The sequence below is a fragment of the Hyperolius riggenbachi genome, chromosome 6 (genome assembly GCF_040937935.1).
Source record: "Hyperolius riggenbachi isolate aHypRig1 chromosome 6, aHypRig1.pri, whole genome shotgun sequence".
Taxonomy (NCBI): Eukaryota; Metazoa; Chordata; class Amphibia; order Anura; family Hyperoliidae; genus Hyperolius; species Hyperolius riggenbachi.
In genome coordinates, this window is record NC_090651.1 from 82,400,889 (window position 1) to 82,417,404 (window position 16,516).

The 16,516-nt window shown below is 44.4% G+C and overlaps 1 protein-coding gene across 1 annotated transcript in view; it reads left to right on the forward strand.

Annotated features, from left to right (window-relative positions):
* LOC137522477 (cytochrome P450 4A4-like) overlaps positions 1-16,516 on the forward strand; it is a 50,394-nt gene that overhangs the window by 32,424 nt on the left and 1,454 nt on the right. Inside the window, exons 7-11 of the mRNA XM_068242543.1 lie at positions 2,202-2,308; positions 4,019-4,209; positions 4,342-4,475; positions 6,441-6,505; positions 8,998-9,080. Of these exons, the coding sequence (XP_068098644.1) occupies positions 2,202-2,308; positions 4,019-4,209; positions 4,342-4,475; positions 6,441-6,505; positions 8,998-9,080 (580 nt within the window). The remainder of the gene's footprint in view (positions 1-2,201; positions 2,309-4,018; positions 4,210-4,341; positions 4,476-6,440; positions 6,506-8,997; positions 9,081-16,516) is intronic.

The following is a 16,516-nucleotide window of genomic DNA, read 5'->3' on the forward strand; positions in this document are numbered from 1 at the left end:
CATTGTCAATGCGCCTGCACCATCCCGTTTACAGTAACAACGGCAATGTCCCCTACCCAGGTGATCCACTGATCCATCCCTCTGGTGCTGCAGCTGTTTGTCACTCACCCTGCTCTGCAATGACAGCCCGTCTATGGTGACAACGGCAATGGCCCCTGTTGTTCCACTGATCCCTCACTCTCTCCGGTGCGCAGCCCGTTCCTCACTCACCCTGCTTTATCCCGGGTGCGGTGACAGCGGCAATGTCCTCAGGCAATCCTCTGGTCCAGCCCTGTGCAGCAGTTGCAGCCTGTTAAGATCACTCTGTCGGTCTCGGGGGCGGTTGTTCTATTCTCAATACCTCAGCAGGAACGGTGACATACTGTAGCTAAGGGGCATTGGGTGATGACCTCATCAAGCAAGGGTATCTTAAAGACACAGTATGTCACCGTGCCTGCCAAAGTATTGAGAATAGAACCGCCGCTCCAGAGACCGACTGAGAATGAACTTAACAGGCTGCATCCGCTGCACATCGGAGGGAGGGATCAGTGGATCAACAGGGGCCATTGCCATTGTCACTATAGACGGGCTTTCATTGCAGAGCAGGGTGAGTGAGAAATGGATGCAGCCGCTGCGCACCAGAGGGAGGTATCAGCGGATCACCAGGGGCCATTGCTGCTGTCACTGCACCTGGAAACGAGCAGGGTCAGTGACACTGATCAGGCTGCTGCTGCTGCACATTAGAGGGAGGGAGAAGGGGACCACTAGACTGCCAGGGATTCATTTTAGGGGAGGCTTTGGGGCCACATTTGGACCATAAGCGCACCAACATTTTCCTCCTCTTTTTGGGGGAAAAAGTGCATCTTCTGGTCCGAAAAATACTGTAGCTCATGAGCCGAAAAAGTGTGGGCACCCCTGGTTTAGGATATCACTGTGATTGCTAAACTGGGCTGAGTGGCCCAGTGCTGTAATGTTGTTCATGATGGAGCTCTACAGTGAATTAATCTGGAGAATATCAAACTGATTTCTAGTGGGATTCTGATTATAATCTGTACACACTGTCATTATGTCCTAGTTGTATAATATCTAGTGCAATACAATGGCACCGTTCTGTCATTCATTCCACTGCACAGGAGAATAAGGAGCTACTCTCCAGAATCATTGTCACATGTACCTTCTTTTATGTCCAACCAAAGAATGACTGTCACAGGAGCGATAATTAGGTGACGTTTCAACCTGACTGGCCAAAGTGTCCGGGTGGAAAAATGACGTACGCACAGGAGAGGCCCCGCTGCAGCTTGCTGTGGGGATTACAGTACTAGTTGGCCAAGTAGAGTGTAACAGCCACAGATATTGGAGAGAACATGTTCTCACACTAATTTTTTAACCGAAATGACCACACTTATTCTGTAGTCTCCTTCTTAGTAATCTGCTAAATTGGATATTTCAGAAGTCCAGTATTGTAGTTCCTTCAAGCTACATCAGGACATCTCTTGCAGCCCCCCACCAACCAACCAATCAACTAACCAACCCCCACAGAACAGAATTGCTGAGCATCATCTGTAAATAACAGGAAACCCCTGAGTCTCAAAAAGCATTTCATGCACAATGCGCATGCCACAACTGCCACACTAAGCTGCCTCCCACACAAAGCCACCGTACACAGGTTACGTTGCACGTGCACACCACTACCACCCGCTCTAAGGTGCTGCCCGCAATAAGCTGCCGCCCACATCTATGCTGCCCACACAGGTGCTTACTTACAACATTTGGTTAGTATATAGGATCAGGGCAAAATGGCGCTCAAAGTGGTCAGGAAACATTGTTTCTGCAGAGGGGAGAGCAACAGAATAGTGGTTTTATACTGCTTTGGACAGTACAAAACTGGTGCAAAATTGTAGTTTCTACAGATTAAGATTAGAATTCTGCCAGACATTATTCAAGAACTACAGTGCAGAAAGAATAATCCAGAGAATACCGGTGAGGAACAGCATTGGGCCTTCCTTGTTTAGCCAAGTTCAACATTTCTAGTGGTCCTGAGGTTGCCAGCGTTTGGAATTATGAACAATCATTCAGGCTAGTCTGTTGTGTTGGCAGTGCTGAATTTGGGAGATTGTAGTTTCATAGGTGGCTTTCTTACAACAACCACAGCTAGTGAGAGAAGCAGAGCTGGGAATACAATCCAGATGGAATTACAATCAATATTTGTTTTCTTCAATCAGACAAAGTTATCAAACAAAGAAAAGAGCTATTAAAGAACGAGGAGGAGATGGAGAAAATTAGACAGAAGAGACACCCTGATTTTCTAGACATCCTTCTTTGTGCAAAGGTCTGTTTTCTAATATCTCTATGTAAGAATATGATCCTTTCCTGTCAGACTTTTCTCCCTATTCCCTCCTTTATACTAATATATGTGAGCAAAATAACTACCTTTTCACCCACTCTCCTCCTTAGTCTATTCTGTTTACTGACATCTATGAGTCAGGCTAAACATACACTGTGCAGTATCTTTAATAATAGCTGTTAGATTTGCTAAAAGTTCATTATATGAAAATATATTTAACTAGGGAACTATTGATTGACATAGATCGAGCACTGATCAGAAATGGCGTGATCAATGCCGCTGTGATCAGATCGGCATCTGTAATAAGATTTTATTTCAGCCAAAATCTTCTCTAATATTTACTTTTACAAAGTGGTTGACCAGGTAAACCATCAATATCAGGTAGATATCGATAATATAATCTATATTTACCTATAGTTTGCTATCAGTCTCACTATCTTTTTCTCCTCTTAAGGCTCATACACACGTCCAACTTGATGCACAACATGACCAACCACACAACAAGTTGTTTACCTGACAAGTATGTACACACACATCAACCAACCAACTAAACAACCAACTTTCTTAAATACTATGGCCTTGATTCACAAAAGCGTGATAACTCACGCCTAAAAACTCATTTATCACGCCTAAAAGCTTTTTCACGTGCAAACTAGGGTGCCAAGTAGTTTGCAACCTAGTTTGCACGTGCAAAGCTTTTAGGCGTGATAACTCAGTAATCACCCTTTTGTGAATCAAGCCCATTGCGTGCAAGATAAATGACAAACTGCTCAACATGTCCGCATTCAAAAACAACAAAGTTGTTCAAAAGACTTGTACACATGTTCCAACTTGCATGATAGTTGGGCAGATTGATCCACCGGTTGGATCTGGCAAACAACTTGTTATCAGCAGGTCGTCCGGTTGTTTGCCAGCCGTACACACACCTAACTGTCTTCCAACCTCCGTAACTGAGGTTCTGCTGTCTCCGGAATGTGCTGTGCTGTGGGCCATTTACAGCAGGTCTATATGTATGCAGGTCCTGGGGTGCCCCTGATTCCTGGTTTTATGGAGTTTGTTGCTACAGTTCTTGAGGATTTATTAGATGATTGATGATGGGTTTTTTTTACCAACGCAGGATGAGCACTGTATATCTTTATTTTTTTATTTCTACAATATGGATTTACACACAAGTAGCGCCCGCTAATTGTGTTCTTTGTGGGAATTTAGGGGCTTTGCCACAGTTGTAATTTTTTTGACGTAGCATGTTTTGTAGTTATGCATATGTACTCGCACGGTTCCTGCAATACAACCGTGGTCACTTGGCAGCCACCCATAACACTGCAGTGTTCGGACTTTATGATTTTACTAAATGTGGCCCCTTGTATAGAATGGTTGGACACCTCTGTTGTGTTCTTTAGTAAACTGTGTGTGTATATTTCTTTATATGTATGTAATAATTGGAAAATGTGATGTAGGGTATTGTAATTGAGGAAAACTCACAGATAAATCACTGTCATTTTGTTCTAGACAATGCATGTCTGAGGTAGCAGACTGATCCACCTTCCCACCACTCTCTATAGAAGAGACGATGTATATTTTGCAGTGTTATTTTCTTTAACTTTATCTGTTTAGTTTCACGATATTGAATATATTGTTTGTGTTATATTCCCCTTGTTAGCCACTTTCTCCTATAACATCTCTTGTTTTGACCAGGATGAAAATGGAAGTGGCCTGTCTGATGAGGACCTGCGTGCTGAAGTTGACACTTTCATGTTTGAAGGACACGACACAACTGCCAGCGGCATCTCCTGGATCTTCTACTGCATGGCCCAGAATCCAGAACACCAGCAGAAATGCCGGGAGGAGATTAGGGAACTCCTGGGAGACAGAACAACTATGGAGTGGTGAGTCCTTTTGTAATTCTTTTCAGCTTTAATGTCACCTTATAACAGAGCAAGCATCAAAGGTGTCTTTGCATGAGGAAAAGTAACCCAATTTCTGAGCCGCAACTGTTCTTCATCTTTCTTCTGTTTCAGGGAAGACATGAATAAGCTGCCCTACACAACAATGTGTATAAAAGAGGGCCTCCGCCTTTATCCACCCGTGCCTTCTGTGTCCAGGGAACTAGCCAAACCCCTTACATTTTTTGATGGAAGGACCTTACCTGCAGGTAATATTATTTTTTTTTCTTAAAGTCCATTTAAAAGGAACTTTTTGATAAATCCACAGAGCAATCTCTTCAAGAACCTCTCCCTATTTAAATCAGAATCATTTGATGCAAAATAGACGGTTATAAATGTTCTGTTTGTGCACAAATTAATGGAAATAGGATGGTTAATAAATGTGCATTGTGCTGAAATGCATGCACCCCACCAGAGCATGCGCATGTACTTGTTTTAACCTCCCAATGGATGAAGTTAAGTGGTCAAAAATGTTATTTACTACCGTTAAACAATCAGAATACAAAAGAAAGTTCGCTAATGGTAATATGGGATCAAAACACGTGGAGCGCACTGAAATATACAATGCTGTAAATTGCAAACAAGGAAAACTCTCTGTAAGTCCAGAAGCGCTCAATAGCACAAATCAATGAGAGTTCAGTTCAATAAAGTCAACATCCAGTAGTCAGAGAGCACGTCGTCCAACTGAATGTCCCAAGACTCCACTTGAGCTCCTCATTAATCAGCCAACACGTCATAAAAATAAAAAGAGAGAGGGCACATAGCGTAATCCAATATGTTACAAGATTGCCGTCACAACTTTAGAGTAAATATCACCTCGTGCTGGGACACACTCTTTCCCGCCACCCCCCCCCCCCCCCCCCAGTGCACCCGCACTCACCCAGTTAACCTCCAAACAATCCGGAGGTATGGATATGCGGCATAAGCAGGGGGTCAGGCAGGTCTCACGCAGATGCAGCCAAGTCTAAAACTCAAAACAGCACCAATAGTGTAAAAACATTTAATAACAAAAGATCAAAAAGATATTGCACTCACAAGCATAGACTGTCACAAAGCGCATAGAGTAAGTGTAGATGGCGGTCCCGGGTAGCCGCTCACACACCCATGCCGCAGATGAGGGAGAAGCAGCAGCCAGCGGTTCGGACATTAATGGCTGTGTGTTGTTATTTTGATGGTTCCGCAAATTTACACGGTTATACAACCTGTACACCGACCACTTTACATTTATTTATTTAATGTATATAGTGCCAACATATTACACAGTGCTGTACAGCGTATATTGTCTTGTCACTAACTGTCCCTCAGAGAGGCTCACAATCTAGTCCCTACAGTTTACATTGTATCAAAGTGTCATATCTTCAGTGTTGTCCATGAAAAGATGTACTAAAATATTTACAAAAGGTGCGCTTACTTTTGTGAGTTACTATATATGTGTTATTATATTTGTAGATAGTGGAGCACTCCTCAATATAAAGTAGTTTGATGTGCCACGGTGTACCCAGCTGCACTCCAGGCAGCTTAATAGTAGTAGCCACGATGACCGGCACCATCCGTAGATATATGCTCTTTTATTTTAATAAAAGAGCATATATCTATGGATGGTGCCGGTTATCGTGGTTACTACTATATATGTGTTATCACACAGCCTATCACAATGTCTTTTGTCTGGCGCATAGTTTTGTGAATTAATAAAGCTGTATCTATCACTGTCAGAACACATTATACCAATTCCTGTATTTATTTTTACATAGGCTTAGTGTACCTAGGGGCAGCAAAAGTTTTAATTCCGCTAGTTTGGCCCTCAACAGCTTTTAGAACAGTGAAAGCGGCCCGGGGTCTAAGACGTTTGTAGACTTCTAAGAGAGAATCACAATAATAACATATAGGATGGGCAGCACGGTGGTCTAGTGGTTAGCACTCTTGCCTTGCAAGACAATATACTCTGTACACCACCTCAGAAGATGTCGGTGCTATATTAATACTAAATAATGATAGGATATTACATTCTAAATTATTTTCACATATGATATTCACTGTTAGTGGAAATATAACACATAACAACGGAAAACTCAATGGATGCATGTCCATATGGTCAACCATGCTTCTTAGATGTTGGACTTTAATGCAATATACAGTTTAAACTTCGTTTCTAAGTCTTTCTTTTTATTTTTTAGGTTGCCTAGCCAGTTTAAATATTTATTGCATTCATCATAACCCTGCCGTGTGGGAGAATCCAGAGGTATGGTCACTTCACTCATTATCACAATTATTACATACAAAAGAATGCGTGGGTAAGGTTAAAAAAAAAGTGTGGGGGGGGGGGCACCCTGGATAAAAACAAAAAACAAAACACAAAACACACAGAGACACATTGCAACCCCCGATGGTGCAGTAAGTCACGACTCACAAAGGAAGATTGCAGACGGGCAACCAACCCCTGTAGGCAGGTGGAGGTGCATAAACCTGACTCCACTCGAGTGACCAGCCAAAGATAACCCAACCTTCCACTAGAAGAGGATAAACTGATAGTGCTAAGATGGTCAATGAGATGAAAATAATTCCAGGTTAATACAGGCTTGTGCAAATTTATGCAGATTGAAAATTCTACTAGGAGGTGCCAAAAGTTCATAAAAATAGTTAAAAGGAGGAAGGGTGGTGGACTACTGTGCTCTGTCTTTGGAGGAGGCAAGTCCGCCACTTTTCCTCCTATTAGATTGCTTTTAAAAATTTTGGGGATTGTTGTCACCTCTTATTATTCATTATGAAAACAGAAAACATTTATTTGTCATTTACAAATTCCCACTGAACTGATCAGGTAGTGAACTGATCAGTTGTTCAATAGCACTGCATTGTATAAAAGCTTTCAGCTTAAACCCATATGTTGTGAACTGACCCATAGGGAAATATGGACGTTAACTTCACCTGGACTGCACATCAGTTGTTTGCTGTCAGTTATAACTGAACAACTGATTCAGTGTGAAAAGACAATTCTGTTATGTCATAAATGGGCATCCAAACTAAGTGGTTTATAGCACAGGTGCATACATGGTAAAGAACCATTTTTCCTACTGTCCATCCAGAATAGTTGGTTCACAGACGATAGGTAGTCATTAACCAGCCTGGCGGTATGGACGAGCTCAGCTCGTCCATTACCGCCGGAGGCTGCCGCTCAGGCCCTGCTGGGCCGATTTTTATCAAATAAAAAGGTGCACACGCAGCCGGCACTTTGCCAGCCGCATGTGCTATCTGATCGCCGCCGCATGTGCTATCTGATCGCCGCCGCAGCGCCGCGTTCCGCCGCGTGCAGCGGTGAAAGAGGGTCCCCCCAGCCGCCCGAGCCCAGCGCAGCCGGACCAAACAGTTCCGGCCAGCGCTAAGGGCTGGATCGGAGGCGGCTGACGTCCATGACGTCACTCCGCTCGTCGCCATGGCGACGAGGAAAGCGAAACAAGAAAAGCCGCTCATCGCGGCCTTTCTTGTTACTTCTGATCGCCGGAGGCGATCAGAAGTACGCAACAGGAGCGCCCTCTAGTGGGCTTTCATGCAGCCAACTTTTAGTTGGCTGCATGCGATAGTTTTTTTTTTTTTTTAATTAAAAAAAAAAATGTCCGGTCGCCAGCCTGGCGATCTTAATAGAACGCCAGGCTAGTTAATGCTCTATTTTTTCAGACCAGTTTAAATTTGGATATTTTCATGCAATGGTACGTATACAGTAAATGAGCTACATAGAGTTATAAATACAGGCTAATGTAGAGTCATGTTTTATACATCCCCAGGTCCCACACTGCAGGTTTATTGCCCAAAAATATAGCGCTATTTCTCCAACAGTACATTTAGATTAGCTGCATCTTAGAAAAGATATGGGGTACATAAAGAGCATTTTATTCAGCTGTTCATCTAGAAAGATTGATTTTCAGCACAGAACAAGTGCGGATAAAGAGCAAGTTATTCATTTGTGGATCTACAGCTATTGGTTTTCCTAGAGATAGATCTTAAAGTGTACCTGAGATGTTTGCATTAAAAGCATTTATGCTTATCTGGGGTTACCTCCAGCCTCTTTGCTACCCTCACTGGCTGCTCTGTTCCTCTACTGTCTGGCCCGGTAAATCCCTAGTCGCGCTTCACTACACATGCGTGGCCCGCCACCCCTATCGTGCCAACGTGTGTTGAGCTGTGCAGAAGCAGGCTCAGAACACTCCCGACCACGGGACCGTGACAGTTGTGCGCACAGCTGGGCCCTGACTATGCAATGGAGATCAACTGAGCACGACTGGGGAATTCACCAGGCCAGACAGTGGAGGAATGGAGCAGCCTGGGGGAGTTCAAGGCCTTAATGAGGAAGCACCAGGTAAGTATAAATGTTTCTATTGCAAACGTCTCAGGTACACTTTAAGTATAAAATTGTTAACCCAACTTGATATCCAGACAGCTGACAGCAGATTTATTGCACAATTGCGACTGTGTTGTATCCAACTGTATATTCCATCCTGCTAAGCTTTACGAACTGGGCATGCCCAGTAAAAGGAAGCGCTTAAACACACATTCTTCCTTCATGCACAAGCGTTTCATTTTGTTGGGCGTGTGCGGTTTGTGAACTTGTGAATGTCTAGATCACTTGTTTCACAGCCATGGGCACCTCTGATCTACTCTTTGCCAGTTAAATAATTAAAGAATGTTGAGTTGAGATTCTTGCAGAATTTACTCTCATTAATACTGGTCTGTATATTGCAGGTTTTTGACCCATTGCGTTTTTCTCCAGAGAACTCTGCCAAACGCCACTCTCATGCGTTTGTTCCCTTTGCAGCTGGACCCAGGTATGTTATTCATTCCTATGCAGCATGTGCTGATATGAGATATACACAAGGCACAGGGAAATGTACAATACAAGACGCGCTGGTAATGCTTTGCTACAAATAGAAGAGCAGTACGTGAACAGTAGTCAGGCCACGCCTCCTGGAATGTCACATGACTTGGAGGGCAATGGAAGCGAGGGGGCTATGGAGGCTGACATATTTATTTCCTTTTAAGCAATACTAGTTGCCTGGCTGTCCTGCAGATGATCTGCTTATAATACTTTTAGCCATATAACCTGAACAAGCGCATATGTATAAAATCACTGCCGTAAGACATGGGCACAGGATACAGCTGATATATGGCTTATCCTGCTGCTGCACAAGTCCCGGCGGCGTTAAATACTATTCCAGGTCCATAGGGATAGTGCGAAATATGTAATTCGGCTTCCAGCTATTGCTGGAGGCTGAATTGCAGTATTTTAAAAGTAACTTATAATATAATAATCCGAACATTTGTATAGCGCTTTTTCTCCTGTCAAACTCAAAGCGCTCAAGAGCTGCAGCCACTGGGACGCGCTCAAGAGGCCACCCTGCAGTGTTAGGGAGTCTTGCCTTGAACTCCTTACTGAATAGGTACTTGACCTAGCCAGGATTTGAACCCTGGTCTCCCATGTCAAAGGCAGAGCCCTTAACCAGTACTCTATCCAGCCACTAAAGCTCAGTATTCTAACAGCCCCGAAGTTACTCACTGTGTGCCGCTATAGACGTAATTCCTATTATGGTCTATGGTTGCGCCAGCTGTGCCTAAATCTGCGCTGTTACTACAGCGCTCGTGAACAAGCATATACAAATCTGGTGTTATTCAGACACTACTGCAGTCAAATAGATCAGCAGGGCTGCCAGGCAACTGGTATTGCTTAAAAGGAAGTAAATATGGCAGCCTCCATAATCTTCTCATGTCAGTTTTCCTTTAAATAACTCCATTGGGTTTATCTGACTGTATGGTGAATAGAAAGAATTAAAACCTTATTAAAAATGATTTTTCTCTTCATGAAAAATGTTTTAATATTTCCCAGGCTGAGTCAGAAAGTTAGTAAGGACAAGGTAGTAGTTAATTAATTCCTCCAAAGTGACTTGGGTCACGATTTACAGCAAATTCAATCCCAGTCAGTCACTCTGATGATCTTCTGATTGCCATCATAACTGATCATATATTGGTATTTGGCTTAACCACTTCCCGACCGCCTAACGCACAGAGGCGGCCGGGAAGTGGACGCCGCAAGGACCGCCGTATAGACAAATGGCGGCGGTCCTTGTAGGGGCATGGGCGGAGCGATCGCGTCATCCGTGACGCGATCCTCCGCCTCCGCCTGGCGCCGCTCACCCGCCGCAACATCCCGCCGGCCATACGGAAGCGCCGGCGGGATGTTAACCCGACGATCGCCGCATACAAAGTGTATAATACACTTTGTAATGTTTACAAAGTGTATTATACAGGCTGCCTCCTGCCCTGGTGGTCCCAATGTCCGAGGGACCACCAGGGCAGGCTGCAGCCACCCTAGTCTGCACCAAGCACACTGATTTCCCCCCCCCCCCTGCCCCAGATCGCCCACAGCACCCATCAGACCCCCCCCCCCTGCCCACCCCCAGACCCCTGTTTGCACCCAATCACCCCGCTAACACCCATCAATCACTCCCTGTCACTATCTGTCAACGCTATTTTTTTTTTTACCCCCCGCTCCCTCCTGATCACCCCCCCACCCCTCAGATTCTCCCCAGACCCCCCCCCCCCCCATGTACTGTATGCATCTATCCCCCCTGATCACCTGTCAATCACCTGTCCATTACCCGTCAATCACCCGTCAATCACCCCCTGTCACTGCCACCCATCAATCAGCCCCTAACCTGCCCCTTGCGGGCAATCTGATCACCCCCCCACACCAATATATCGCCCGCAGATCCGACATCAGATCACCTCCCAAATCCATTGTTTACATCTATTCTCTCCTCTAAACACACACTAATTACCCATCAATCACCCATCAATCACCCCCTATCACCACCTGTCACTTTTACCTATCAGATCAGACCCTAATCTGCCCCTTGCGGGCACCCAATCACCCGCCCACACGCTCAGATTGCCCTCTGACCCCCCCTTATCAATTTACCAGTGCATTAATTACATCTGTTCTTCCCTGTAATAACCCACTGATCACCTGTCAATCACCTGCCAATCACCTATTACCCATCAATCACCCCCTGTCACCCCCTGTCACTGCCACCCATCAATCAGCCCTTAACCTGCCCCTTGCGGGCAATCTGATCACCCACCCACACCATTAGATCGCCCGCAAACCCGCCGTCAGATTACCTCCCAAATGTATTGTTTACATCTGTTATCTTCTCTAAACACCCACTAATTACCCATCAATCACCCATCAATCACCCCCTATCACCACCTGTCACTGTTACCCATCAGATCAGACCCTAATCTGCCCCTTGCGGGCACCCAATCGCTCGCCTACACGCTCAGATTGCCCTCAGACCCCCCCTTATCAATTCGCCAGTGCAATATTTACATCTGTTCTCCCCTGTAATAACCCACTGATTACCTGTCAATCACCTATCAATCACCCATCAATCACCCCCTGTCACTGCCACCCATCAATCACCCCCTGTCACTGCCGCCCATCAATCACCCGCTGTCACTGCCACCCATCAATCAGCCCCTAACCTGCCCCTTGCGGGCAATTTGATCACCCACCCACACCAATAGATCGCCCGCAGATCCGACGTCCGATCACCTCCCAAGTGCAGTGTTTACATCTGTTCTCTACCCTAAACACCCACTAATTACCCATCAATCACCCCCTGTCACTGCTACCTATCAGATTAGACCCCTATCTGCCCCTAGGGCACTCAATCACCCGCCCACACCCTCAGAATGCCCTCAGACCCCAGCCCTGATCACCTCGCCAGTGCATTGCTTGCATCTATTCCCCCCTCTAATCACACCTTGAGACACCCATCAATCACCTCCTGTCACCCCCTAGCACACCTACCCATCAGATCAGGCCCCAATTTGCCCCGTGTGGGCTCCTGATCACTCGGCCAAACTCTCAGATCCCCCTCAGACCCCCTTCCGATCACCTCCCCAGTGCATTGATTGCATCTATTTTCCCCTCTAACCACCCCCTGAGACACCCATCAATCACCTCCTATCACCCCCCCTAGCACTCCTATCCATCAGATCAGGCCCAATACAACCTGTCATCTAAAAGGCCACCCTGCTTATGACCGGTTCCACAAAATTCGCCCCCTCATAGACCACCTGTCATCAAAATTTGCAGATGCTTATACCCCTGAACAGTCATTTTGAGACATTTGGTTTCCAGACTACTCACGGTTTTGGGCCTGTAAAATGCCAGGGCGGTATAGGAACCCCACAAGTGACCCCATTTTAGAAAAAAAGACACCCCAAGGTATTCTGTTAGGTGTATGACGAGTTCATAGAAGATTTTATTTTTTGTCAAAAGTTAGCGGAAATTGATTTTTATTGGGTTTTTTTCACAAAGTGTCATTTTTCACTAACTTGTGACAAAAAATAAAATCTTCTATGAACTCGCCATACACCTAACGGAATACCTTGGGGTGTCTTCTTTCTAAAATGGGGTCACTTGTGGGGTTCCTATACTGCCCTTGCATTTTAGAGGTCCTAAACCGCGAGGAGTAGTCTAGAAAACAAATGCCTCAAAATGACCTGTGAATAGGACGTTGGGCCCCTTAGCGCACCTAGGCTGCAAAAAAGTGTCACACATGTGGTACCGCCGTACTCAGGAAAAGTAGTATAATGTGTTTTGGGGTGTATTTTTACACATACCCATGCTGGGTGGGAGAAATTTCTATGTAAATGGACAATTGTGTGTAAAAAAATCAAACAATTGTCATTTACAGAGATATTTCTCCCACTTAGCATGGGTATGTGTAAAAATACACCCCAAAACGCATTATACTACTTCTCCTGAGTACGGCGGTACCACATGTGTGGCACTTTTTTTTACACCCTAAGTACGCTAAGGGGCCCAAAGTCCAATGAGTACCTTTAGGATTTCGCAGGTCATTTTGCGACATTTGGTTTCAAGACTACTCCTCACGGTTTAGGGCCCCTAAAATGCCAGGGCAGTATAGGAACCCCACAAATGACCCCATTCTAGAAAGAAGACACCCAAAGGTATTCCGTACGGAGTATGGTGAGTTCATAGAAGATTTTATTTTTTGTCACAAGTTAGCGGAAAATGACACTTTGTGAAAAAAAAACAATTAAAATCAATTTCCGCTAACTTGTGACAAAAAAATAAAAACTTCTATGAACTCACCATACTCCTAACGGAATACCTTGGGGTGTCTTCTTTCTAAAATGGGGTCATTAGTGGGGTTCCTATACTGCCCTGGCATTTTAGGGGCCCTAAACCGTGAGTAGTAGTCTTGAAACCAAATGTCGCAAAATGACCTGCGAAATCCTAAAGGTACTCATTGGACTTTGGGCCCCTTAGTGCAGTTAGGGTGCAAAAAAGTGCCACACATGTGGTATCGCCGTACTCGGGAGAAGTAGTATAATGTGTTTTGGGGTGTATTTTTACACATACCCATGCTGGGTGGGAGAAATACTTCTGTAAATGACAATCTTTTGATTTTTTTTTACACACAATTGTCCATTTACAGAGGTATTTCTCCCCCCCAGCATGGGTATGTGTAAAAATACACCCCAAAACACATTGTACTACTTCTCCCGAGTATGGCGATACCACATGTGTGGCACTTTTTTGCACCCTAACTGCGCTAAAGGGCCCAAAGTCCAATGAGTACCTTTAGGATTTCACAGGTCATTTTGAGAAATTTCGTTTCAAGACTACTCCTCACGGTTTAGGGCCCCTAAAATGCCAGGGCAGTATAGGAACCCCACAAATGACCCCATTTTAGAAAGAAGACACCCCAAGGTATTCCGTTAGGAGTATGGTGAGTTCATAGAAGATTTTATTTTTTGTCACAAGTTAGCGGAAATTGATTTTAATTGTGTTTTTTCACAAAGTGTCATTTTCCGCTAACTTTTGACAAAAAATAAAATCTTCTATGAACTCACCATACTCCTAACGGAATACCTTGGGGTGTCTTCTTTCTAAAATGGGGTCATTTGTGGGGTTCCTATACTGCCCTGGCATTTTAGGGGCCCTAAACCGTGAGGAGTAGTCTTGAAACGAAATTTCTCAAAATGACCTGTGAAATCCTAAAGGTACTCATTGGACTTTGGGCCCTTTAGCGCAGTTAGGGTGCAAAAAAGTGCCACACATGTGGTATCGCCGTACTCAGGAGAAGTAGTATAATGTGTTTTGTAGTGTATTTTTACACATACCCATGCTGAGTGGGAGAAAGATCTCTGTAAATGGACAATTGTGTGTAAAAAAAATTAACAAATTGTCATTTACAGAGATATTTCTCCCACCCAGCATGGGTATGTGTAAAAATACACCCCAAAACACATTATACTACTTCTCCTGAGTACGGCAATACCACATGTGTGGCACTTTTTTGCAGCCTAACTGCGCTAAGGGGTCCAAAGTCTAATGAGCACCTTTAGGCTTTACAGGGGTGCTTACAATTTAGCACCCCCCAAAATGTCAGGACAGTAAACACACCCCACAAATGACCCCATTTTGGAAAGTAGACCCTTCAAGGTATTCAGAGAGGGGCATAGTGAGTCCGTGGCAGATTTCATTTTTTTTTTGTCGCAAGTTAGAAGAAATGGAAACTTTTTTTTTTTTTTTCTCACAAAGTGTCATTTTCCGCTTACTTGTGACAAAAAATAATATCTTCTATGAACTCACTATGCCTCTCAGTGAATACTTTGGGATGTCTTCTTTCCAAAATGGGGTAATTTGGGGGGTATTTATACTATCCTGGAATTCTAGCCCCTCATGAAACATGACAGGGGGTCAGAAAAGTCATAGATGCTTGAAAATGGGAAAATTCACTTTTTGCACCATAGTTTGTAAACGCTATAACTTTTACCCAAACCAATAAATATACACTGAATGGGGTTTTTTTTTTATCAAAAACATGTTTGTCCACATTTTTCGCGCTGCATGTATACAGAAATTTTACTTTATTTGAAAAATGTCAGCACAGAAAGTTAAAAAAATCATTTTTTTGCCAAAATTCATGTCTTTTTTGATGAATATAATAAAAAGTAAAAATCGCAGGAGCAATCAAATAGCACCAAAAGAAAGCTTTATTAGTGACAAGAAAAGGAGCCAAAATTCATTTAGGTGGTAGGTTGTATGAGCGAGCAATAAACCGTGAAAGCTGCAGTGGTCTGAATGGAAAAAAAGTGGCCGGTCCTTAAGGGGTAGAAAGCCCTAGGTCCTCAAGTGGTTAATACAGAAAGCTTTCACTGATTTATTATTTTTACCATATGGTGGTTATTAAAAATTGTTTTCAAGCAGCATTTGTGCACAGAACCATTTTAGGTAATGGCAAACTAGGCAGATGCCTAGCACCACAGAGCTATTCTTTATAGAATTGTGCAGAATTTATAGAGTTGTGCTTTACAGACTTCTAATACACAAGTGCTAAATCCACTAAGAAATGGATGGGTAGTTATTGTAACACATCAATGGGCACTGCCGATTAGCATAACCCAAGGAGCCTGTATAGCAGAACTATGATACAGCAAACTCCCCATTATCAGAATTCAGAAAACCAGAAGTCTCAACTAACCAGGATGCCTGAGTAGATAACGGAGACTGGTTTTTGTAGTTTGTTTTTTTGCTCCTAGTGGTTTTCCAACGTCCGTGCCTTGCTCCCAGTGTGTGTCGTGACCCCAACATTAGTCAGTTGACACGCCGGAAGCCATACACAGAGGACCTCAGAAAGCCACTACGAGTGACAGGAAGGCTAGAAGACTGCACTCAGTGAGGGGGGGCGGGTGGTGTTAGTTCCTTTTTGGGCCGGTTGCTCAAGCACATACCGTATATCCGGCACCTGGCAGCCAGATACTAGGGACTTTGCTGCATTGTTATTAACCACTTTACCCCCGCCCGTACGGATTTCTCCGTCCCTTTTTCCATCCTTTAACCCCCAGGGACGGAGAAATCCGTACTTTCCGCGTTCCCGATGCTGTCCGCGCTCCCGCTCGTAAACACGCCGCCCGCCGCTAGTAAACACGCCGCCGCCCGCTCGCCCGGAGATCAATGAACGGGAAAATCCATTCCCGTTCGTTGATCTAAGCCCCGCAATGATCCGCTGCTCTCCGATGGGCAGCGCGATCATTGTGAAAAATAACAAACACTCACAGCCTCCTTATACTTCCTGCGAGCGTCCGGAAGGACGCAATACACAAAAAGTTACTGTTGCCATCTTGTGGCCAAATAGTAAAACTACACCCTAAGCATTTTTCACAT